Source organism: Lygodium microphyllum, chromosome 30, assembly GCF_053477565.2.
Source record: "Lygodium microphyllum isolate KBCC chromosome 30, Lygodium_microphyllum_v1.1.10, whole genome shotgun sequence".
In the NCBI taxonomy this organism is placed as follows: Eukaryota; Viridiplantae; Streptophyta; class Polypodiopsida; order Schizaeales; family Lygodiaceae; genus Lygodium; species Lygodium microphyllum.
In genome coordinates, this window is record NC_141164.1 from 80,201,748 (window position 1) to 80,229,110 (window position 27,363).

Here is a 27,363-nt window from a genome sequence, read left to right on the forward strand (position 1 = left end):
CCAAGGGTTTTTGAAATGAGGTATGAAACAAGTTTTATACAAGTTTCATAAAATATCAAAAACAAGTTTCATTTGAGATATAAAAAAACATGAGTTATTTATTTATTTATATATACACACACACAAAGTGTGATGGTTCGACCCTTAAAATCCCTTGATGGCTTGCCTACGACCACGACACTGTTTTCCAACTCGACATGCACCCATCACAACTTGACACGACACCAAAGTTCACAAAATGACCTATCTTGAGGGCAACTCATATTCACAAGATAGGAACTTTGTACAATGCAATCCGAAGAAGACACAGAGTAACACAATTCGCAAGCAAGGGTGGAGCTATCAATACGCATCAAACACAACTAGATGCTGCGAGGTGAGGGAGTTTATTGTATGACTCATGTGGCATAGAAAACACAAATTGACATTATTCATCGTTCGATGTGATACTGATGAACATTAAACATAGCATCAATATTTGCATGCATCATTGTCCACCATTATCCATGCCTTACTTTAGTCGTAAAAGGAGCCATCAATACATGCAATCATCATGGATAACTCAAAACAAAACTTTAGCAATCGATGCCAATATCCATGTGTTAAGTAGATCCATGACAAACGATGATTACAAAAGTCCCAAGACATTTAGGGTATGGCATTGTGAAAGTTTAAAATAGGTGTTTCATACATTTATGAAATGCCTAGTTATGAAACAAGCTTCTTAACCTTATGGAGCTATGGTCTGGGGACTTTGAAGTCTTTGTCGTATCACCATTTCCATACTACCACCACAAAGTACTTCACTACCATCGGGCTGTGGCTTAATGTGCAACCTTGATGAGCGGCGTGTAGAAGACGAGATGCTACTTTCATCCACATCTACACGGGAACTTTTCATGATGTTTCTCTTTGCCCCCAGATGCCATCTCGCAAGTGCTAACTGTACTTCTCTATCAAATACTGACTTCTTTATGTGTGATCCCATCTGCAACTCGTCCAACAACACACTTGTCATCCATAACATACTTCTCAATGAATCCAGACTATCTACTTTGAGTGAGATGGTTAGAAGGTATGCTCAACCTGGGCAACAAGCGCATAAGTTGGTAAGGTGATGTAACCACATATCATCTGTGTTAAAGCCCTGTATAAATGAACATCTACTTATGCACAAATGTCCATCTTTTGTTTGCTTTCTAGCTAGAAAGATACTACCTGAAACAATACTTGAGCATTAAGATCTTACCCAATTAACAGCTCTACCAGGAGTATGTTTTGATTACTAATCAAACAATTCCCAGAGGGGAAATTGAACTGTGAAGCAAGATGAGTATATCAGTATGTGTGGCTACCAAAAAATATTGTTAATGGATATACATAGATATGACAACTTGGCAATGGAACTTACTGAAGCCCAGATACGAAAAGATATCTCCATTGCATTCTACAAAACAAGACGTGAGATTCATTGCAGTGAAAACATCAGAAAGGCTGAATATGTATTGAAATGATCATGACCTGAAACAAAACAAAATGAATGCAGATGAGGATGAGTTGAGGACGTCTAAACCAAAAAAGGTCATCATGTGGTGTCACATCTGGCATGCCTTCAGTGACAGTATGTGTTTGTGTGCTTTGAACTGCCAATCTGGTCATGATACGCTGTAGCTTTGTTCCAACTATGAGCACTATCTGCTCCAAGAAACATAAATTCACCCAGCCCATCATTACCATTCCCACTTTTCAATCCAATAGAAAAGGGAAAGTCAGAGATCATGCATAGTTGACCTTACACTGGCTTCCTAACAAATATACTTTGGACTTTGACACACGTGAGAAATAGGCAATCAAATATGCATGGCAGTGATCGAGAACATAGCTTATTTTTAACAATGAAGCATCTGAATCCCATAATATTTTGACTGTGATGGGATCATTGAAGGTGTGACACAAACAACCAATGTGAAGCAGACAAACATCATGATGTACACGAAATCCTTAACTAATCTTTATTTTCACAATTTGCTGAAAAAAGCTTCACAATCACTAATTCCATGCTAAAAACATGTCATGTAAAGCCTAGCTTGCCTAAATATTATAAATTTGCATTGAAAGAATGAATTCTTACAATTAGGGGTATAAAAGTAACCGACAAGTGAAACTTCCATCCTGAAAATAAGTTGAATAACTCTTTTAAATATAGAGATTCTAATTTGTTGAAAAACAAGAAGGCATTGAGGGCAGAAAGAATAAAAACCAAGACCTCACCATCAACATTTGAAAGCAGCATGAGTAGTGCGAAGATCCAAAGACTTGTGCTGTTGAACATAAGCGAACAAACAAGGATCAGTAACACAACTGGATTCAGCTAAGGCTATTAGTTTAGATAAGATGATGCAATCACAAGGACCATGCCAGTAATGGAATGAATCTTAAACTTCGAACTCATAGCCCATTTTCAGCATAATTGGCATTTTAAATAAAATATTAAATGTTTGGATAAACTCAAAATAAATATAATTTAAAAGTACAGGCTTCCAAAGCCAAATTTTAGTTTCTTGTAGAAGTTAAATGGTAGCAGATATGCCAACATCCTTAAATTTTGCTCATGATACTTTGACCAAGGTAGGTAGTTAAATTCAATGTGCGCCCATGCATGTAAATTGTAAGACACTAGTCTCCTAAATGCACAACTCAAGCCACAGGTAGAAACAATCCTGTACAGCAATAATAGAGGTGTATTCGAGGGCAAAGGCTGTCAACAGCAAATCCATGCTGCACTTCAGCCCAAGCAAAATCATGCACTCTTCATGCTCCAAATCCTCAAAGATGCCTTGACTGCCCTGTTCAAGACAGATTTACAATCAGCCATGATCAATCCTCAAACAGCCATGGTGAGCCACAAATTCTCTTGCTCACACCCCTTGATCCAATGTAGAGTGTCCAGCTCACACCCTTGCTATTATTGTCTATCATGACCTCATTCTAGAATGAATGGATGATGCTTGACTAAGAACAAGCGTGGCCTTGAACAACCCAATACTTTTGAAATAAATTACAAAGTAGGCCAAACTTATAAGGTAGTTATCAAGTCTGCCAACAATTAAGATAGATGTTTGGGCCATTCAAATGACCATTTGGAGGCATTTTAAACGTCTAGAACGTTGGCCAATGATGTGCTTGTGGACTAGGACGTTTCTAACAAGCATTTGGCTCATTCTATCAACTAATACTGTGGGGTTTTTCAACTTTTATCAGGGAATATGATGTACCACATGTGCACTACATTCTCTGCATCACACACGTCTGAATCCACAGGCATGCAACCAACTTGTTGAAGGCTCTAGCCCATGGGAAGTAGTACTTGAACTTCTCACCACTGCCTTCTCTCAAGAAATGTCATCTATACTGAGTACCTTTTGTTGCCAACATATGTGTCCACCATTACAAGAATACTACCCAAGAATCCCAACTAGGTAAGCAACTAACTAAACTAGATAACTCCATCCATGCACATCTTGTGGACCGAAGAGAGTTGGCATAAAGAACATCTGGGACAAGGCCTTCCTTTCTCTTTACTAGCCTCCCTGGATGCTATGGAGGAGACACCCATTTTCCTTTTAGACTCATAGCTTTTAAATGAAATAGGGAGGGAACCTGAATCTTTCCACAAGCTTGAAGGTAGCTAAAATGGAAAATAAAGAGGGGAGGGAAATATGCCAGCATGAAACCAATACCACAAAGAAGCCTCTCAAAACTACCAATTGGAAATGGCTCAATTGGCAAGCCACCTCTATGTCTTACCAAGGTCTACTCCATAGAGATGCTTGCAACTATGAAGTTCATAATCTCACCTCCAAGACACACACACAATCTTCTTTTACTAACATACTACAACAATTACACATCACAATGTACAAAATCTAAGGAATAGAGAGAGCACAACAAATAAGGGAAGAACAGAAATTGCTTTAATTCCAAATAGACTAATACAAAGATGGCTTGTCGATAAAGCTTAGATAGCAGCCTAGAGAGATGATAGGTGAAGAGTTTAAGGCTAGCTAGAAGAACTCTGACTAGTTGAAAAATAATGATCATGGTTTGAAGGGGATGGCCCTTTTATAGGCCGCAAAGGTGGTCAAGTCAACCTAACCAACGTACCTATTGACCAACACTAGTCGATTAAGGAATATTCTAGGAAATATTTCCTTTACCCTTTGGTCAAGGGCACTACAAAGGCTACTAGCCCCCCAAAACCTCCCAACCAAGGGCCAATTCCACAACCCATAGTACCCAAAATAGGGATCCCTGATGACTCCTGTACCCCACAACACGATGCATTGTGCCTACAATTACTACAAGTTAACTACTCTATCTAATCCAAAGGCTACATTCACCACTGTCACCTTTTTGCCATTCGATCACATAGACCTCAACAATCTCAACTAACATACAAGTCAAAGACCCAACTCAAGCTCACACATGGCTTCTCCTCATAATGGGAACCTTCCAACTTTGAGCACCATGGATCATTTGTGGCACCTTATGATGGTGGGGCATTAACCATATCCAACACACTCCATTAGTATAGTTGAGCCACTAAAATTAGGGTGAGCACCAATCTCAAATTATAATGCATTATTCCTTATTTTATTCTCCTTAAAATAGCCCAAAAAGCAATGTAATTAATGTTGATTACCAAAATTAAATGGGTTCATTTTTTAATAGTAGGAAAAATGCTTCAAAATGCTCTATAATAGAGTTACCTGTGTGCATCCCTTTCATCCCACTTTGATCATTACCTTCAGCTTACAGCTATCTCTCCACACATTATTGCCTATACCCATCTTGGACCTGCTGCTACCATCAACAGCTGTTGCTGCCCAACTAAAGGGCATTGCCAATCACTCGAAGGACTCTCCACTACCACCTAGCATGCCACATCATCAGTAAACTGCCATCCTAGTGACATCAACTTTCAGAGAGCTTCCTAGTGCATTTTTACGTTGCTGCTACTAATGCCTGTGCTGGAGTAGGCCCCCTTATTGATATCATTACCATATGACCTGCTTGTTAAGCTAAAAAGGTGCTATACGCATTAACCCTTCATTAGTCCATTAAATGGCCTCAAAACTCAAATGCAAAAATTTGCATCAATGTAAATTTGGTGGGTACCATCTCTGTAAATAGAATCTATTGTGACCATTTGTTGTCACTGTGCTGATCATTTGGTGGCTGCCATCATGTGTGTTTGGTCCCAACCTATTGTCACCATCAAAACAGCCCCTTAACGACTGCTCCAGCCCCTACCAAATAGTATCCAATTGCTACTCTGACCTCAGGGGCAGCTCCATTTTCTCCCAAGCAAGGCATCCTGCTATTGCCACTTGTAGGGCATCTACAAAGCTTTGTTTTGTTCCAGCAAGCTGCTCTGTTACTGTACAGAGCCTGAGCTTGGAAGCTCATCATACTGCTGTGTTTCATATCCAGCATCATTATTCATCATCTGAAGACTATTGCCAAGTTGTACATTGATGCCATTACATTTTCTAACCTCAAAGACCTACAGCATTTTGATTCCAGCATGTTGTCCTACCTTTCACATCAGTCTACTGCATCAACGAGCCCACAATTGCTGCATTTACATCACCCTTAGCTCTAATCTACTGCATCCTCATCATCATCTACCTCAGCATGGTGTTGCTACACTCAGGATCCATCATCCAAGGACAATACTCTTCACCACTCCTCCCTCAACCTATTTCCATGAGAGCCAGTAGCTATTTGACTGCTCTGCCTTTGAGCATCGTGTACGTACATTCATTCAGTTATGCACTATGCAGCATTTTTCATTCATTCAATTTATCATCATTCTTTCGTTTTACTTTTTGTGTTAGTGTCTTCTAGAATATAGACTACATCATATGTTATGCACTCCACCTTGGGATCCTCCAAGGTCTGTTCAAGTCACTCCTTCAAGGAGGCCCTATTGAGGCATTATGGTCTCAATGTTGAGGACAATGCTCCGTTATCATACTCCACTTATTTTTCTTACTAGGGATCATTCATTGAATCCCAACTCTTCTTCTTTTCATATTCCTTTGCAAGGTGAAACTCAATTGGGGATTCATCATTCGGACACTGAATTTATGAGACTAATCACTTCTTAGTTAGAGGAGGACAATCCACTCACGATACAACTGTAAGTCCAAAGTCTTCAGCACAAACAAGCCTGATGGTAGATTCGTAAAATCCATGTTTTTGTGATCCTAATATTGTCTATGGTGCTCCTATTATGTAGGAACTAGTGGTAAATCACCACAAAGATCTAGATCAGTGCCAATATGTATATGGAGAAAACATTGTGATCTAAAGTACTCCAAAAGGTACTCCTATATCTCGTATTTCATTTAAGTATAAGTTTGAAGCGTCACAAACAATTCCTGCCCTTCCCTCCCACTTTAAGTACATATTTAAATTCATCTACATTAAATTTAGGACCCTCATTTAGACCCATCATAGGGTATTTGAGGGGTATCTAACATTAGCACACATTGTTTTTTATCCACGTTTAGGATTTAGGCCATCATTAGCTACTCAAAGGTGTACCACTTTGCAACTTGGTGCTTTGTTACCAAGAATGCCACCTACACACTATGCACCTCCCTCACGCACACTGTACCACCCTCCCTAATTGCTCGAAAGCAAGGATCCCCTCTTCAGATAATGAGTCACCTCCTCCATTGAAGGGAACAAGGAGTGGAAAGGGATCACCTAGAGACTTAGAGCTAGTCCCACCCTCCCCGATTGATCCTAAACACAAACCGCAATCATGTGCTGCTGATCATGGTTCTTCATTGAAGGAAAAAGAGAGTGGTAAAGCTCAAACAACACACAAACCTTTTTGGCACCACTGGTCTAAAAAGAACAAGTATTGTACATTTTGTTAAAAACCCAACGATGTAGATTATAATTGTCACTCAAACGGTGTGTTCCATGCAAGTCTTCTTGGTCCTTACCGTAATGATGTGCCAAAGGATATGGCTGATGAGATATAACCAAAGGTTGAAGAACTAGATAAGATCTTGGTTCTTGAATAGATATTGGCAAACAAGGAAAGGAAACAAGGGTAAAGTTTCCCATTGCTATTTGGTAAAGTCCAAGAACTATGGACCACTTCATGAGCTAATTCAATCTATTCTAGGCGATATAGGTAGAAGTCTAGATACTCATAATAAAAGCTCCTTGCCTATTGCTGCTCCTGCTACTATGTGTATGTAAAACTATATTGATGGGCCCATCATGCAACCACAAGCATATCTGTATTGAGCCAAAAAAGGCTGAGATGCATATGAAGAACATGTAGGGATGGTGCTGCTTAATGCCCTCCTTTGACAACCTTAACTTGTAAAAATGGGCCGTCTAAACCCATGTATAGCTCAAATTACGGCATTAAGTGGCACGTCTAGAAGTAATATAGCTTGGCACGTCAATAAAGGAAGATTTGCATAACCGAATCTGTGGAGCAGTAACTTGGACCTAGAATTGAAGATACAATGTACAACAACCCAGCATAGACTTACTACCTGCAACTGCATATGAACTCAAGCGTGCAGCCGAGACCACATACACAACCTTTACATGCTGGATGTAAATCACATAGCAGAAAATTTGGAGTTTTAAAAAACAAAGAGAGCAAGGGAAAAATATAGAAATGTTTGTTTGATTAAGTAATATATGTTTGACATGTTTGCAAATCAAGTTTTGTTGAGTATCACTAACCTGATGCCAACAACGTGCTTGAAGTCATCCTCCAATGACCGCATAATATACTTGTGGAAGTCAAAAGTAATGTGATGTGGCATGTGGTTCTATATCATAATTTAAAACATAAAAGTGAGAAAATCCATATATTAATGTTGTTACCACGCAATGAGAATGTAATGACAAACTCTTGTAATTGTAACGAGCCTTATAGAAAACCTATGATAAACAAATGCCATTATGACAAACTCTTGTAATTGTGGTAAGCCTTAAAGACAACCTAGAATCAAGTAATGTCATTAAAATACCTTAATGAATCCATGTCGAAGGGTCTGATAATCTGCTTCTGTTACTGATTGGAAGAACTGTCTGAAGAAGGAAACCTAGGCAGGAAATAAAGCAAAACCACTATCAAACAACCAACAGAAGATTAAAAATGTTTCAAGCATTTTAGGTGTGGATCATTTTGTAATTTTTATATTTCAACCGGAACACAATTAGACAGAGAAGCCCAATCTTGAGTTCAAGTATGTGTAACTAGATACAGAAAATGTTTGGAGCTTATAAAGTTGATTTCAGACAAAATAAGCTTGATTTTCAAATATACAACCAGAAAGACTGCATGTTGTATATACAATCTTGAGTATGTTGTTTGGAGGTTATAAAGTTGATTTCAGACAAAACAAGCTTGATTTTTAAATATACAACTAGAAAAGACTACATGTTGTCTGACAACTCTACCTTGTATTTAAAGTATTGTACATAGAGAAATAAAAGTTTTTTTAAACTGCCTCTAGACATAAACAAATCACTACATTACAAAATGTGAAGAGATAGATTTACCACATAGCCTGAAATTGGGTTTGTATATAGTAAACCAGCTCCTCGGCTCCTAACAAATGGTGTCTCTCTTGGAAGCCTTGCAGGACCTTAATATTCATGACAAAGACACTCAAGTTAGAAACAATTTTGTTTTTTATTTGCCTTGAACTAGTGTACTATCTACTCCAATATAGCTAAAGATACATAAGTAACATGAAAGTGGGAGGACTGAGTGCAAGCAGGACAATAGGCTGGAATCACCTTATCTAAAAATGAGAGGAGAAATACATGAGATGTGAGAACCTCATGAAGACATGAAATCAGAGGACAGTATGGGTTAGCAAACTAGGTACAACCAAAAGAACTGACACCTTTTTTATCTTAGAGCTGTCTCTTTCTCAACTCGAGGAAAGATGTATCAAAGTGGATAAGAACTTGAGGTGAATCCTTTAAGGTTTTTGAGCTTCTAGACATGGTTCTTGAATTGGGAATTTCCCACGCATAATTCAAAAGGTCTACTCAGCAAAATCTCTGTTATACACCTCATTACCACTAGCTATGAAGTGTGATTTGAACAAATAGCATCCTTCCCTTTCAACCTTATTGCTTCCATACCTCCCTATTCTTCTTAGAGAAACGATCTCTTGCAAGTTTCAAAAGGCTGCTGAAGCCTATAATTCCATTAGTTTCCACGTTGACCAAGTTACAATAACTTGCTCTCTCATTCCAGCTGAAATCTACCTGTGAATGAGGAAGGCAAGGCAACCTATCCAAACAAAGTGTTGTATGCCACCATGATGTTAATTCAGAGAGCAGTGGATGTTCCAGACAATCACCAGAGTTGCCACATTCGGCGCTACACAGCTAAGCTTTATGCAAACTTCCTGAGAACAGGTAACAATGGACCCTGCAAGATTGAAAATAGTAAAGGGCATCTGCTTCGTATGTTTATCACGATTGCAAGTTTTGCATATTGTTCTAGTCCATCTTTGAACAACCTCAATCCATTAGTTTCACAACAAGAAAATGCAAGTGTACCGTGTTCACTGAGAGGCTCTTTAGCTCTGGCTTGTTCTTCCCATCCCTTCCAGACGTGAACCTAGAGCATTTCAACAGAGGAGAGAATCAAACGAGGATACTAAAAGCTTATGAAATCAGAGGTAGATGCATGCATGGTCTTGAGATTGATGCTTCTCACCCTCCACATGCCAAAGGCCATGGTGAGGAGGCTATAACAGACATGGACAACCGCCAACTCGAATAGTAGGATGTGCAGCTTGTGCAAACCCTCCTGCGTAATGAAAGGCTCTTTGTTCTGCATCCATCATCACCACAGCATCCACATGTCAGTTTCCATGAAAAGCATTTTTGGTATAAGAGATACAAAACCCTTTAACTCAACATTTGGGAGGGATTTTTTTGAATCAAATCTACTATGTTTATAACTAGAAGAAGTTTAGTAAAGTCTAGAGGTTTGAACCATTTTCTTTAAATTTTGAGAGTTTTGATTTCAAAATTTTATAAAAAAATTCCGCATTTAATGTCGATTTTTCATGAGCGTTGTTCACCTTAGCAATAACAAACAACCTTGTCTCTTTTTTTGCCTTTTGGTGATACGAGATCACCTTGTTGGTTCTCACTCAAGGGTGTAGGCATCTCAAAGCTACCCTGTTGTGGGATTCAATCCCAATACCTATCACAACACACACATCCACCCATTGTTGATAGACCAACTATGTCTTCTTCACTTCAATAGCACCACAAAAGGCCCCAGCTTGAAACTTCAACTGATATCTTAAACTTTCCTTGGGTAGATATTAGAATGGCCTTTTGAGTATCTACCAATTTCCTAGTGCTCACACCAATGTTAGGCAGGTGCTACTCGAGAAATATATATTCCCATTATTTAATTGATGGTTTGAAATCTATGTAGGGCCCACCACTTGGCACACTGATGACCACACACTCAAGTCTCAATCCTAGGCAAGAGGAGGCAATGCCATAGCCTTCAAAGAGGGGTTGATCATCCACCTCAAAGGGTACAATTTATAGTGTATCATTTTGAACACTTCACAAAGAAAATAACATTTTTCAAATTAAAAGTTTGCATAGCCCTTAAAACTCTAGATGTGAGAGCCATGTTTAATCAAGGTTAGGACCCATGGTTCAAGGGATGGCAAAATAACACGGGGATCATTAAGCACACACCACACCTTTGACTAAAGGGCTAATCACATGAACTTCTAAGAGAAGAGACTAGAACCACAACCAACACAAAGAACCAAACAACACATGATAGTTAAAGAGGCTTGAACCCAAAACAACACGTGATAGTTAAAGAGGCTTGAACCAAACAACACATGATAGTTAAAGAGACTAGAACCACAACCAACACAAAGAACCAAACAACACATGATAGTTAAAGAGGCTTGAACCCAACACATGATAGAGTATATATTTTGTGATACATTTCTATTCTACTTTACCAAATTGTCGTCTTTCATTCTCTAATCCATGAACGTTTAAACTAATAGCCAAATTTGAGAAAAAGTGATCCAAGTTATTTTTGAAATGTAAGTAAATCCAATAAATATTGTTAACTAGCAAGCTCATACCCTCATAACAAGATTGTGCATTACCCTCCTTGTGTGGATTGTGTCTAAGCTCAATGTTACCAAGACAACTATGACCAAAGTTCAACTTAGCAAATGTTTAGCACATAGAAAGGTATGATTTATAAATTGCAAGCATTGTGCTCAAACTGATATACAAGTACTTGGCCATGATTGAATCTCTATTCTTTCCTCCAATGGGATAAGAGAATCAACATAAACAATGCAAAACAACATTGACTTCACTTTCCCTTTTTTGCATCTTTCATTCTCTGAATGTGCATGTGTGTGTGTGCACATGTACATGTGTGTGTTTGGGCAAGTGGAGGATGTGTGAATATGTATGTATATATGGACATAAGTATGAATGTGTATATTATGTGTGTAAACATGTACATATGTATACTTTGCACACACATAAGTGTTTGCACACCTGTATGTGCATGGAATTGATACAAGCCTTCTCAAAGTAAAGAAGTTCCAAATTGTGTGGTAAACCAAAAAATCCTAAAACCAATCTTACTTCCAATGTAGGTGTTTATTTATTGGAGGGTAGGTATTTGTCAACATAGAAGGTGTCTATTGACATGGGGTCTCAACTCATCGCATGTAGGGAAGCAACAAGCTAATGATTGATATTGATCTCTTCTTTGACTTATTATTATTATTATTATTAGATTTTGGTCTCCTCATGGATTAGTGTTCCATACACACATCAACATGGGCTATAGCTGCCACATGTGAGTCTCCATCCTGATTCCTCCTCTCTCTCTCTCTCTCTCTCTCTCTCTCTCTCTCTCTCTCTCTCTCTCTCTCTCTCTCTCTCTCTCTCTCTCTCTCTCTCTCTCTCTCTCTCTCTCTCTCTCTCTCTCTCTCTCTCTCTCTCTCTCTCTCTCTCTCCATCATCAAGCCTCTCATTCACCATGCCACCATTGGATGATTATTTTGTTGGTTTGTTGAAGTGTAGACAAAGCACCTACGAACCATTTGAAAAAATCAAAGATGTGATGGCTTTTCATCCTTTCCAAATCCAATGGTTAAAGCCCTTGCTTCAACCTCACAAGCTCTCTTAAAACCTAACAAACTCCAAGCAAAATACTTTGTGAGATGCTGCCAAATGGAACCCAATCAAGCATTGGCTCATTCAACAAAGTCTAGTGTTCCTTTATCCATTCAACGAGATATTTTTGGTAGGTTGGAAAACTAGAAGGTAGAGAGGTCTCCATGAAAAAGGTCTAGCTACACATAAGCCCCACTTGGCAGGCAAAAGGACCATAGGAGCAACCAAAGATTTATTATGTAGTGCTTCACCTTGGTGACGAGAATCTGAGCATGTGGGAAGTGAATCAATAGGATGGTATGGAGAGGACAAAGTTGTTGATTAGTTAAAACAATTTAATAATATCAAGTGCCATTAAGGGGATTTTAAGGCTAGCACCATGTGTCATACTACCTCTAATAGACCACAAGGGAAGAGGCTAGAAGGTGAGAAAAAAGCACACATAGAGCTGGAAATGTAGTAATGTGGTAGTCTAGCAAAGGGCGATGGCCTTGATATGGGAGAGGTTGAGAAGGTAGTACGGAGAGAATAGGCAGTCATAATTGAAAGAAGAGGAGGGTGGAGGCAATTGTTGAAGGCAAACACTCCCACAAAGCGACCACTAGCCTATCATTTGAATTATTTCAAAAAGAGGTAAGATGATTTCACCACAGCATATATTTTTTTCTATTTCATGGTAAGCCACCCTCTGAGGAGGATTTTGAAACCTATTAAAGTAAAGCAATGTGTTTGCAAATGAGATTCATCATGGCTTCTTAGTTCTATTGTGCTAAGCATGATTAGCTACTTGGGTGCGCAGTTGATTAGCCTTGATCTCCCTCTTTTTCACCAAATTCTATCTTGCAATATGAATGTCTCATATGGGTCACATTCCCCCCTCTCCCAATATGGCTCAATAAAAAGGTTGCTACTATTGCTAGTGCACTCAAGATCATGCTTTATGTTCCTTCTATGGCATTAACCTATGGTATGCTCAAGCTCAAGAGAAAGGCTTGCATACTATGGGACAAGAGAACCCAACATTCTTTATGTTCCATCTATGGCATCATCATATGGTGTGCTCAACCTTGAGAGAGAGGCTTGAGAAGGACCTATGTGATTTCTTCTAGATGGGTGTCCTTTCTATCTCTTTGGCAGGTTTTGGATTTGGGGATAGTTAGTGCTCATGTTCATCTTGTTTCAAATGTATCTCAAATGTAAGGGGTGATGATAGGAATTATTTCATGGTTTGGATGGGTTCTTCAATGGTGACCATCGCAATCATCTTCAGCTCATGTGTTAAGTGTCCAATTTTCCTAAGCTATAGCACCTGCTCTTCCCTTGTCATGATGCCCCACTTCTAGACTAAGAGGGATCTTCACCTATTTTTGTCCAATCTTATTGCTCACTATGAGTGACCCACTATGCATGTTCAAGGTCATAGGTCATGAGAAATTCCATGCACTTTCTAATTGGAACTTTTGTGTGGTGGCATTCATCACAATGCTTCATAAACCTCAGCATCGTGGAATAGGGTGGACCACCACATCTAAGACTACAAGATATTTCAAGCTATGGAGTTTCCATAAAAATGACCCCCCACAATTCTTGTGTATGTTTTGGCCAAGACTTTATGTATCTCATGTTCGCATATGCAATGTCTCAATAGGTTGTATTGACCTAACTAATACAATTATTTGGTGATTAGTTGCTAGGGTTGTGCTTTGATTATGAGTTGATGAAGCTGAGCCTTTTCTATTTGACTACTAAGAAGTCAAATTGAAAAGAAATAGCAACCATCGGGCTATGTGATCAGTAGCATATGGCTTATTGACAAGGTAGATCAGAGCCTAGTGGTCCACAAGAAAATGAATGGCATTGCTAGAAAATAATGACAAAATTTTCTTACTGCAAAAAGTATCGCCAACCCTTCCCTCTGAGTAGTAGAATAGTTCATTTCGGTGGCTATGAGCTAATGATTAGTAACACTCACTGGGTAGTTCAATTTGCCCTCTCCAGGTTGGCACAACATGGCTCCCACATTAAACTTTGAGGCATCAATGTGCACATGGAAGGTTATATTCCAATCTAGGGCTCATAGAATCAGTGTTGTGGGTTAAAGCATTTTTTAGGGCCTTGTAAGCATGTTGGTATTATTAGATCCATTTTAAAAAAATCAATAGCTTGTATAGAGGTTGAGTGATTAGTATGTAGTTTAGAACAAACCATCGATAACATCTGGTGTGGTTGAGGAAGCATTGAACTTCCTTGTAGTTCACCGATGGTGGCAATTTGACAGTGACTCTATGACTTTTAAAAAGTTAGTTTTTATGCGATTGTTCAATACAACATATCCTAGAAATGCATTCATGTTTGACACTTTAAGGGTCTAAAGAGGGATTGTACTACCTACACCATTCAAAGACTTCTTGAGGCTTTTTGAGATGTTCTGCCCAGTTGGTATGTATGGAGAGGTTATCCATGAACACTTCTAACTATTTGTGGAACATATCTTTAAAGATTGTGCACATTAGCCATTGAAAAGTGGCAAAAGCATTGATTCGACCAAATAGCATTAGTATGTATGCAAAAATGCCCCATACACCCACAAAAATTGTTTTGTGTCTATCATTTGGATGAACTTGCACGTGGTTGTAACCTAAAAATCTATCAAGAAAGCTATAGGATTCCTTTCACATGATTCTTTCCAAAATGTGCTCAATGTAAGGTAGTGGATAGTTATCTCTTTTTGTTGTTGCATTGACATTTTTGTATATATACACACACTTTGATTTTTATGTTTTTCTTCAACACAATGGCAATGGGGAAAACTTAGACCATGTGCTCAATTTTGTAAATAAATTCATCATTTAGGAGTTTTTAAATCTGCTCCTTGACTACATTAATGTGCTTAGAATTCATTGCACACTGCATTCGGCACCATGGACTTATTATGGGTGATGATGGTGGGTCTATTCCCTTAAGGTCCCAAAGTGACTAGGCGAACATATCCTTGAACTCTTACCAAAGATGAGATTAGTTTCCTCATCTTTAGTAAGAAATATGGGTTTAGGCTTTTCACCCTCAATTTGCTAAGTCAATTTCTTTGACTTTCTCTCACAACCTTTTATTGGGTGAGTGGTTTGTCCTTCCCATTTAGCCCCAAGCAACACCACTATTTGGTGTCCTTTATTAAATTTGGTAAAGCATTTAGGAAGATATCGCACTTTCTTTTGTTTCTCAACATTAACGCTTTTTGTAATAATTTTTCGCTCCTCTTCTAGCCTTTTGTACTGCAGGTGTACTGGTAGATTTCGATTTGTGTTTCGTGTTTTAGACAACAAAGGAAATTTTGGGTCACTTGGGTCACTATCCAAGCTAACTTCTGATTCAAAGTTAAAATCAGAGCCTTCGCTGGATGAGGGTGTTTCTTCTAGTAGTAATAACTCAAAAGCTATCCCAAATTTATATAATGTTATTGAATTTGCTTGATTAAGTTTCATTTTCTCATAATCGAGCACTTCCAAGTACTCTAGACGAGTTCTATCACAATCCATCCTAACTACTCTATCAATCAGCCATGTGTCTGTATCCTTAGGTTTGGAGTTGACAATGATTTGTTCAAGCATGTGTCCATTGGTCATAGTTGATTATTTTGAATCATGTAGTTGAAGCTTCTTTCCTTGATTCATAATAAGTGTACGCACTTTTTGTATCTTCTCCATTAAAAAACCCATCATCTGACATTGCTTCTTTTTCAAACTTGGAATCCTTCTTAAGAACGGCCCAATTGTAGAGCAGGTTTAGGTCATGTACTTTGGTTGACTTCCATCATCAAGATTAGAGCTCTTTGAGCAGTTTTAGGTCTGCACTAGGATTTTCATGCAATCTACTTTTAAAAATTCTAGGATCTTAATCAAGTCCAACATCAAGATTAGAGCTCTTTGAGCAGCTTTAGGTTTGCACTAGGATTTTCATGCAATCTACTTTTAAAAATTCTAGGATCTTAATCAAGTCCAACTTGTTTACACGTTTAGGTCATGCTAGGAGTTGCCTTAGTACTTATTGCTATCATACATTCACTTAAATTGTTAGCAAGCATTGGTCTATGGCATCCATTGTTTTCTTTGTTCTTCAATATGGCTGATTGTAGTGGCTCACTTGTAATCATTCTTGTCATTCGAGAAAGGCAAGTCAATGGTAGCTAGGATATGCATCCAATCTTGCTTAGTGTCAAGATAGGGGATGTATTTGTGAGTAGGATGTGTTCTTCGTATTGCTCTTCCTCAACAACACGGAGATGATATCCACATCCACTATGGTATTCCAAGTATCCATCTCAATCCTCATAGATTGTGTGTGGTTTCCAAAGAACATTAAGCCATTACCCCAATCCTCGACCACTTGTATACTTGACATCTAAGGTCAACCAGGTAGAATGTCATAGTCGACTCCCTTCATGACAATGAAGTTTACTGAGAATCTGATGCCTACAATTTTAATAGGCCAATCTTTTAATATGCCAAATGGTCAAACATTTGTTCTATTGGCCAAGGTGACTTTAACTCATGTAGTTTCTCTGAGAGTATGCAACGGAAGAAGGAACACGAACATAGAGACAAAGGAACAAAGACAGACTACAAGAAAATAAAAAAGAAATCTGCAGTAAACAAGGAAAGAATGCTAAATACATAAGGAGGATTGATCAATCTCTACAAGCACCCCACAGCATCGTTGAGGGCACTTGAAGAAAGATGACGGAGTCAGAGTTTACACCTACTAAGGAATGAGGAAGATGAATGCCCAGTGTGAGATGGGCAGGCTATATGTAGCCAATTAACCCCAAATCTAGCCGATTGTAATCTAGGGTCAAAAATTGATTGACATTTAATGCTAGTCTCCACTAGCATTTAATGCTAGTAAATGCCAGGAAATCTCAAAAAAATCTTGGAAAAGCTGGAAAATGTTTGGCAGGTGAGGCAAACTAATGAATGTAGAAATTGCCCAAGAAATGCACACAAAATCTTGACTAGAGGAGAAAATGCACTGAAAGGCAATAAACTAAGTGCTCTAGAATGAGCTACCTCCTTTGTCAAAACAAGTGACAGATAGGTCAAAGCTCCTAAAGTCCTCGTCTACTCAAGCTGAGGCTCATAGGTAGGAGATGACAATACATGGCAAACATGACTGCTAACACCCCCTCTTATATCCTAGATGTGGTAGAATGCCAAGGAAGAAATAGATCTTGGGGTGGCATGAGGAATGCCAATTTTGATGAAGTTTGTCAATGTAGACTGCTGATGGAGAAACTCCTCACAATCGTAAGAAACTCCCTTTGAAACACTAGGGACCATGGAATCCATAACTACATCATCAAGATCATCCCCCTTTAAAAGTGATGGGGGTATGAGGGAACCATCGGAGGAGAGGGTGGGGGATGGGAAGGAACGTGTGGAATAGATGGTGCACAAGTGGGAATGTGTGTAGTGATAGCCAACTGCCTCTGAGGACCCTACATAAGAGAAGGGAAATGAAACCTATAAAACCTGCTTTCTTGCCAACATGTCGTGATAATAGCCCCTGTAGAAGAATCATCAATACAAATGGCCTACTCAGTGAAGACAACTCAGGTGTACTAAGCCTAGTAAGGCCATAAATTGAGAGAAGTGGAAAACCAAAGTCTAGAACCTAAAGGGCTTGTGAAAGGGAGCTCAAAGCATGGTTTGGAAACCAAAGACAGTGCCAACACCACAAATAGGCACTAAAGAAATGTCACCAACAATGAAGATACCCTTGGACACACAGAGAACTTGTAGCAAATCACTTCAGGGAGTCATAAGACTTGAGGTACCACTAGTAACGCCAAGGCTACTCAAAGGAAGAGATAGTCAAAGAAGGCTCCTCCACCTGATAAATGTGTACAAACACGGACTCATGGGTAACCACAAGAGTAGAGGTAGAAGGCTTGGATGTTTTAGCTCCATCCTTTGCTCCTAGATGAAGGTGAGGGTACTTCTTCCAACATTCTGCCTCTGGATGTGCCCCCTTCCCACATTATGGGCATTTAGGCTTCTTCAAATCAGAGTCAAATCCTGAAGAATGCTCTTGTCTTTTAGTCTTTGACTTCCCTTTCTTATTTTTCCATGTCCCAAACCTACAACAAAAGCTTTGGTGGAGGTGAATCCATTGACAACCTCTTTGGCACACTCATCATGCTCCAAAACAAGTGGGGCAAGCTCCTACCATAGAAGCTTCTCATAGGTCCTTGATGTAGGTGTAGAAGATATCAAACTAGGGAGACGGTAGCCGAGTCAAAAAAATCATAGCCATATCCTCTAAAGAGATCATCCTACCAAGGGATGCAAGCGGGAGTAATCTGGTAGGCAAATGCCTTATGATTGTACAAAGAAGCAAGCTTTGTCCACATTTCCACTACTTTCCGCAACCTATGCACTTGCACTAGGACAAAATCCTCTAAACTCATATAGAGGAAAGATTGGGCTTTAGAGTTGAGAAGGTCCCACAAGGCCGCATGATCCATCAATGATCCAATAGTTGGATCCTCCATTGGATGGGGAATAGGGTGGGTAACAATCTCCCAAAGATTGATGGTATCATGGATACACTCCACCTTACATGACCAAAGCCAATAGTTTGAACCATCAAGCTAGTCTTCTTTGGGCAAAGAAGGGAGTACAAGCACTTGTATAGAGTGTGCCATGGATGGCACATAGAGGCCAACAGCACGAGCCTTCTATGAGACATGGAGAGAATGAGGAGGAGAGGGTTACTGAACAAATGGGCTAGATGACCTCCGTGATTCATGGTTTACATGATAATCTCGTCGCTGTTCGGAGGAGTGTAAAGAAGGCTCCTCATCGATGTCATCAAAGCCATGAAACTAGTTATAAGACATCTTCAAAATCCTAGAAGGCACCCACACTATATTTGTGTTTTGACAGTAGAGAGCCTCGAAACAGGAGGAAATAGCTATAGGATCACAAGGAAGTCAATATAGAGGGTACACTTAGGGGAGTGATACTATCGCTTACACAAAGAAGTTGCCACCTTCAGGAAGAAAGCTGTGTTTTCAACAAAATATTGATGTGTCAAGGCCACCTGGCAATTTGGGGTGGTCTCCTCAATAAGAAATCAACTATGTGTCTCTCTTATATAAGAAATAAATCTACATTGAACAAGGAATGTTGAATACAAAAGGAGGATTGATTAGTCCCTATACGTAGCCCACACTATTAGCGAGGGCGCCAGATTAGGTTGATGATGATGGCAACACCAAAGACGAAGGAAGATGACAAAGTCAAAGTATGCACCTGCCAAGGAACGAGGAAGATAAATGCCAATTAACCCCAAATTTGGCTGATTGCAATCTGGGACCAAAAATATGGTTGATTAGCATTTAATGCTAGTTTGACTAGCATTTAATATTGGTAAAATTCAAGAAAATCTTAGAAAAAAGCCTAGAAAATGTAGACAATGCCCAAATTTAGGTGTGGTAGACTAACGAAGGCAAAAACTGCACACAAAATTCTAATTGGAGGAAAAAATGCACTAAAAGACAATAATCTAAGTGCTCTAGAATGAGCTACCTCCTCCATCAAAACAAGTGACAAACATGTTAGAGTTCCTAAATTCCTCATTTGATTGAGCCTCATAGGCAAGAGATGATAAGGCATGACAAACATGATTGCTAACAGTTTCCATAGGTGGATTATCCCAAGCCTACAAAATTTTGTGGTTGAGGATGTTAACACCTACTCTTGTGTCCACAATCAATTTTGTGTTGGAATCCCCCAATGCAATCACACGAAGGACTATGTGCATCTCCATTTCCTCCTAGAAGGCATTTACCTAGGGTTTAGGATTAGACTAGGTATGTGTGTCATTGTTGTGTTCTTCTGGGGTTGACATCTCCAATTGCATTGGTCATTCGATTCATTTTTTTAGTGTATTCCAAAGCGAAGGGCTCTGCTTCAATAATTGTCCTAATGCCAGGGAGATTAAGGTTGAGCTCAAAGTAGCAAGCAAGCTAACACTTAGTTTCTCCTACTCGTACCCATCAATATTATGTTTCCAGAGGTCATGCCATGGCCGATGTTTAGTTGCAACATCACTTGCCTCTAGAGGAGATGAGTTGAGCGTGTGGTTTTCCTCTAACCTCATACAGGTAGGAGAAGAAAGTGAACTTAGTGTTGAAAGTCATGCAACTCCTCTTTCACAATGGTTTCAGCGTCTTGGAGGTGTGCATGAGCCTCCTTTATGTAACTTCTCACCTTAGCAATTATTTTCAATTGTTGCTTGGGATTAAAGTACTCTCTAGCTTTGGTGCTCCCTTTCTCCTTCATTTTTTGAGTAGATCTTTCTACTTCCACATTAGGAATTTGTTTTCCCTTTGTTAACATCATGGCACTGTTGGTCTTGAGCAATAGTTTTGCTTCGGGTCCCTTCTTTCTTTTCTTTTGATTCCTTTTACCTATTGACAAGGCATCCGAGTTACTAGGTCCATGCATTGAAATGCTAGTATGTTTTGCTTGGGCTCTTGTCATGACATTTAATGGAATCAAGGTGGCATCATCATCAAGTATTTCAACACTAAAGAGTTCGATTGGCAATGATGATATGATTATTGAGCTTGTGGAGGTTTTCCACCTACAACAATTAGCATATAGGTCAATTCTACTTTGTCTTTATCTTCTTACTCTCTTTCTGGGCATCTATTGTCCCATGTGGCCACATATCAAACAAGTTAGAGATTCCTATGGTGGGTTTCCCCATATGCATCAACATTCTCCCCTGCCCAAATTCATGGCTAGAACTGGTTTGAAATCCATCAAGATTGGGTATTTTTATTTGTCATAAAGTGACATGAGGATTCGCATGTGGTTCTTCTTCAAGTGGCTCTTCTAGGAAGTGTATAGGAGCATCACTCAATGGATGGGTGACTATGGGTCCGAGTGGTCTAGGTATTCTTGTCAGGTTGGCATCTGCCCTAGGAGCTATATTCACTGTTCCTTAAGCACCGATAGAGTGAGTAGAGGTCCTCGTCCATAATTGAACTTCCTATTCATGGGATAGTATGATTGTGGGTAAGACTCTAGATATGGAAACCTCCCTGGTAGTGTATAGTCTCATGGCCCATTCTTTCGTTGTATGTACAAGTGTGTGATCTTGGATCCAAACATTCTTATGGAATATGGTTGCCACCATAGTGTATCCAAACATTCTTATGGTATATGGTTGCCACCATAGTGGACACACTGAATGTGTGGCCTCACAGGCTATCAAAGTGTTTCCTAAATTTTTGCAAGCTTCAACTTAAGCCCTACCATTTCTTGTGTAATGTCTATACTCTTTTCCTTGTCCTCTTTATCTATAAGAGATTGATCACTGCAAATCATATATCTCTTACTATGGATAGTAGTGATGCCTACAAGTTGAATAGCTATTGTGTTTCTCTCCTTCAACAAGTTTTCCACATTGATCTCTTCTTTAAAAACCCTAACTAGTGTGTCCTTTTGCTAATTTAAGTAAATTGTCACTTGTGCTAAAGTCACTACATAAGTATACATTGAGAAACACCTATAATGTCTAATAATATCCAAATATTGTCCACCACACCCAATATCTACAACATGTTTGCCTTACCAGATTCACATATATGAATAGGCTCAAACTCCCAAGCTGAGATTGAAACACACCCAAAATGTGAATCTCACCATATAGACTTAGAACGAAGGTCTATAATACTTCCTTGATCTTGTGCTTATAGCTCGCAATTCCTTGCTTGAATGTCGTTCTGATAACATGAAAAGGGGAGAGAGAGGAAGCTTGAACTCTTGGAAGAAAAAAAAACATATAGAGAGAATGCACACAATATAGGAAGTTGAAACCCCTGGTCTCTGTTCTTCTTCATCTTCTTCACTGTATGAGTCTACTAAGAATAAGAGAGAGTACAACATACATAATGTACAAGTAGTCCATAGTCTGAACACGCTAAGTGAAAAGATGACTAGATAGATGTTGGATAACTTGGGTAGATGGACATGTCCAGTTGTAAAGTATCATTGGAATGATATGTTGATGTAGGTACCAACCACGTTATTAGCGATATGAATATGGAAACAATCATCTACGTACATGACATCTCAACACAAATCAAATCTCTCTCTACCTCTAAAGCATGCCAAACATCTCGATTGCAAAGAAAGTGGTTGTTTTGAGAGCCATGCCCGAGTATCTTAATGCGCAAGGATGCAAAAGGGGCCATTTTGAGAGCCAAGCATGACTATCTTAGTTTTAAGATATAGTCTAAAATCAAGCGAGGTAACTACAGAGGGCAAGGGAAGCCGTGGGGGCTCCAAAATCCTAACAAGGAAAGGCTGAAGATTTGCCACTATGTCAAGGAGAGATGAGGGATCTATTTAGTAGCCTGTCGCTTATTCTATGACCATCTTCACCTATTGCACCCCCACATATGCCATTTGTTGCCTTGTTCTCGTTGAGGTTTGGATCATTGCCTTCTAGCTTCTCTCCACCCTTATTGGCAACAACTATCTCAAGAAGAAAAACTGCAGGGGTACCACACTTACTTTTCAATTTCCTCCCTAGCCCCTTTCCTCCTTTGTAATGCATAGTGGGAAAAAGAGGCATTGAAGTTGCTATCACATGAGAGACAAACCCTCTTTACAAGAATGTGAATCGAATCATAAGGAATCTAGAAAGCATAGTCCTTTTGCACACTAGTGTGTGTGCATGTGTAGATGCATATGTTTTAAGGTACATAAAGGCTATATATGCACGTGGTTGTGTGTTTGCATGTACAATTGCTTAATTGTTGCATGTGAATTTTATCTTCTCTCATCGATATCAAGTAAGTGAAAACATTCAAAATCCTAATGTGATTTCAATTTGAGTCCTATGAATTTTCAACAAAAAGTAAAAAATGACAAGGGTGATACCTCGGGGCAAGAGACTGGAGTAGCAGTCGCTAGAATTCGCCTTTGAGTGTCAAATCTAGAGACAAGAGATGTTGCATTTGATGGTTGTAGTTCCTTGCATAGAAGCATTTTGGTAGCCCACTTCTTAGGAATACACATGGAGGTGACATCCTTTTGCCCCAAAGAAAGGGCTAGTGAGATGAAGCCCACTAGCATGAGCTCTAGAAATTAAGAAAAATTTTAGCTCAAACATACATCGATGCTTTCAAGCAACTTGGAACAAATTTTATAAATTGAACTTAAAGTAGGGACACACTTCAGGATTTTATTTAGACCTATGTTTTCTTGACTATTTATTATATTTGACTTTTTCTCTTGACAAACAAATGAATGTTGGTTTACCTTTTTATTTTTCTAAGACATCGATTTTGACATGTTTAAGACATTGGGCCTTCATTCTATTGTTTGCACCTTTAATGGTTAGGCATTGCAAAGTCAAATTTAAGATTGGCTTTCATCCTATTGTTTGCACCAAGGGTTAAACAATGCGGTGTGGTCGAATCACAAGATTTGAACACTTCACCTACCATTTCTTAGAAATAGTTAGACATTGCAGTTTGCATCTTTAAGGGTTAGACAATGTAGAGTGATTGAATCACAAGATTTGAACACTTCACCTACCATTTCTTAGAAATAATAATCCTAGTGATTGAGCAGCTGCTCATTGGTAACACTAGGCTTTATTGAACAAGTCAACACTTGATTGAGTGCCATTGGAACTATGCCCAAATATAAGTATGGAGATGTACCTTAATTGGGCTCTCTCTCTCTCTCTCTCACACACACACACACACACACACACACACACACACACACACACACGCACACGCACACGCACACGCACACGCACACGCACACGCACACGCACACGCACACACACACACATGCTTATTAATATGATAGTCCAGCTCTCTTAAATTCAGAAATTTGGGAGCATGGCATGCTTAAAGCAACCAAACAATGCTGGAGTAAGAAGCATCGGGGGGCCACTTGCAGCAACGTAGAAGGCCAGCCATCCGCCTTCAATCTTAAATCATATATAGATCATCAGGGCTTATATATAAAGCAATGCTCCACCAAGTTGTGCCTTTTCTCACAAAGTACTTTGCTTTTCTTAAGGAGAGTGTCAATGGGGCTTTTTAATTAACCATTGAATTAAGCCATCACGAACCATCTTTGATCTTTTCGAATGCTTCGAGGAGGGTGGTGTGCTTGTGCTTGGTCAGCAGCTGCAACATTAAACAAGCCGATATTACGATTAATCCAATGACCAGGCAACGCTACTGAATAATTACTAATTGCAATCCATGATTTATCCAATCATCAGGCAACGCTACTGAATAATTGCTAATTGCACTCATGATCCAACGATCAGGCAACGCTACTGAATAATTACTAATTGCAACCCATGATTCATCCAATGATCAGGCAACGCTACTGAATAATTGCTAATCGCACTCGTGATTAATCCAATAATCAGGCAACGCTACTGAATAATTGCTAATTGTACTCGTGATTAATCCAACGATCAGGCAACGCTCCTGAAAAATTACTAATTGCAACCCATGATTCATCCAAGGATCAAGCAACGCTACTGAATAATTGCTAATTGCACTCGTGATTAATCCAATGATCAGGCAACGCTACTGAATAATTACTAATTGCAACCCATGATTGATCCAATGATCAGACAACGCTACTGAATAATTGCTAATTGCACGCGTCGTCGACAAGATTAAGCTCTAATTAAGGGAGGAATTATGGTCCCGATCGGGTAAATTCTCTTACGTAGCCAGCGTAATGAAGGAGGCGCTCGACGATGAGAGAGACGAGGATGAAGATGCCGCATGCGGCAGTGATGACCCATGTGGATGTGTGCAGCAGGCTGCGCTCTCCGTCCGCGGCTTCAGCAGCCATATTTCTATTTCTTTTTGTCTGTGTAACGTGACAGTAAAATCTAAATATTAGTATGCATTTGGTACCTTCTTGCCCGTATCAACTTGGAGTAGGGCAGCAGGTACGAATGAATTGATGATCAACTGTGAAGGAATTCGTTCTGAAACGGGAGGAAGTTGGAACGTTGAGAGAGAGAGAGAGGGGGAGGGAGGGAGGGAGGTCACAGATGTATTTGTGTGTATGAGGAGCAAATATCGCCTTTGATCCGCAGCAATGTGGATAGATGATGTACGCAGAGACATGAATCACTAAACACGCAGAAGAAGAAGATAGTTTTTTACGTGGTAGGAACAATCCTAAGCTGCCTTTTAATGCACATTCTACAATTCCAGGGTAGGATTCCAGGTTTTGATGAACGTATATCCAATGAGAGAGAGAGGGACACACATTCACTCACTCATTCACACACACACACACACACACAATGAGAGAGAGTGTGTATGTACATGCGCGCGCACACACTATGAGAGAGAGAGAGAGAGAGAGTGTGTGTGTGTGTCGCTCTCTTAATTACAAAAAAAAAAGGAACAAAGAGAGACGTGTTTGTGTCTCTCTCATATGAAGAAAATAGAGTCGAAAGGGATTTTGATATTTCACTGGACACTTCTCATTTGGACAGAGTCTGATTTTTTTTTTTTTGGGCACTACGAGCATTATATTGCTAAAAAAGATAGTTACAAAACACTTTTCATTTGGACCTTAAAGTTTGAACATTTTGCTCGGGTAAGTTAGTTATAAATACATGTGTGCATCACATGGGTTCAAAATAATGTATTTTTAAAATACCAATTTTACACATTTTTTTAACATATAGAAAGGTGTAATATAAAGGGTTTATTTATAGATTGAATAGAAAAGGGTTATGTTTTATTCAAGAAAATTTCACAAATAAGGATATTCATAAATAGGCCTTGAACACACGTGATGTAGAGGATATACATAAAGTAACTTCCCTGAGACATTTTGTCAATCCATTGTGCATTAATCCCCTCTTTCTTTTCTTTTTTTTTCCTTTTGAAAAATGTACTTTTTTTCTTTTTTCCTTTTTGTAAATTCATGCTGAACCCATCTTTTTTTACCTTTTGGAAAAGTGCTTGACCTTGTATTGAGATTAAAAAAGAGAAAAAGGGTTAGGTATTACAACACATGTGACATGTTCAAGCACTTGGACCTATCTCCTTATCATGTTAGCATCTATCAAGTCTCCTTTAATAAACATTTTTACACCTAAGGAACATAGAGTGTCTCTATACAACGAAATAAACACTTTGAATTAAGAAACAAGAAGTGGGAACTACCCTAATGTCACTCAAGGACCTAGTCTAAATGCATGAAGCTTTTTTCAACTATTATGATTATACACATACATAACCCAAACAATAAATACCATACTAGCAACTAAAAGTCTAAGTATTATTGCATCACTTGCTACTTTTATTTAGTTTTTGCCACTTTAAGATGCATAATATAAAGCAAATAAAGCAATGGAGACATGTAATGCAATTACATACAAAGTGTCAATATTCAAGTACAATGCATAAATAGATAAATAACTTGCAATAACTAAAACTGCCATAACATCTATAAGTAATAGCATATCATGTAGATATGATTGACTGCATAAAACCTTATGCATATATGAAGAAGAACCTTCCAATAACCACTAATAAACAAGCAGTCACTACAAGGGTACACACATATAGCGACTCTAAGTAGCGACGTTTTTTTTTCGGCGTCACTATTTATGTCGCTAATCCTCGAAATATTTTAAGTCAAAAAATGTGTCGGTATTAGCGTCGCTAAAAACGTCGCTATTAGCATCGCTATTTAGCAACGCAAATAGCGACGCTAATAGCGACAACTTACTCTGGTAACATTTCGCGGAAACCCGAATGTTTCTTTCAAACGCACGCGCGAACTGCAGAAGCAAGGCGAAGGCGGAGAGAAAGAGAAAGGGAGGTGAGCAAGAGAGGGAGGTGAGCAAGGAAGCAAGCCACGAGCCGGACGCGAGGAGAGGAGCGTCGCCCGCACGAAGAGGTCGTGGAAGAAGAAGAGAGCACGACGGTATGCCCTGTTTTGGTTTCTTTACAATCTTTGTTTTGCTTTGCAATGTAGGTTAGAAAGTGTTGGTTTCTCTTTGATCTTTGTGTTG

At 39.1% G+C, this 27,363-nt stretch overlaps 1 protein-coding gene across 12 annotated transcripts; it reads right to left on the reverse strand.

Moving 5' to 3' along the window:
- Positions 1-556: 556 nt before the first annotated feature.
- LOC148010031 (MLO-like protein 9) lies at positions 557-25,634 on the reverse strand. Of its 12 annotated transcripts, none has more exons than XM_087672404.1 (16): positions 25,376-25,631; positions 25,044-25,190; positions 24,427-24,484; positions 23,217-23,416; positions 9,788-9,904; positions 9,628-9,688; positions 8,611-8,696; positions 8,076-8,150; positions 7,786-7,874; positions 2,272-2,321; positions 2,132-2,172; positions 1,522-1,695; positions 1,412-1,447; positions 1,250-1,317; positions 1,087-1,147; positions 557-988 (listed from the first exon to the last, which is right to left on the reverse strand). In XM_087672404.1, exons 1-16 carry the CDS (start codon positions 25,451-25,453, stop codon positions 731-733), a joined length of 1,599 nt encoding a protein of 532 aa, XP_087528530.1. In that variant the 5' UTR covers positions 25,454-25,631; the 3' UTR covers positions 557-730. The 12 variants fall into 12 exon arrangements, 10 of the variants coding, with proteins under 10 accessions (XP_087528530.1, XP_087528531.1, XP_087528535.1 ...); XR_015689657.1 differs by having other exon boundaries at positions 911-988; positions 1,611-1,695; positions 25,376-25,633; XR_015689656.1 differs by having other exon boundaries at positions 911-988; positions 1,566-1,695; positions 25,376-25,633.
- Positions 25,635-27,363: the final 1,729 nt, after the last annotated feature.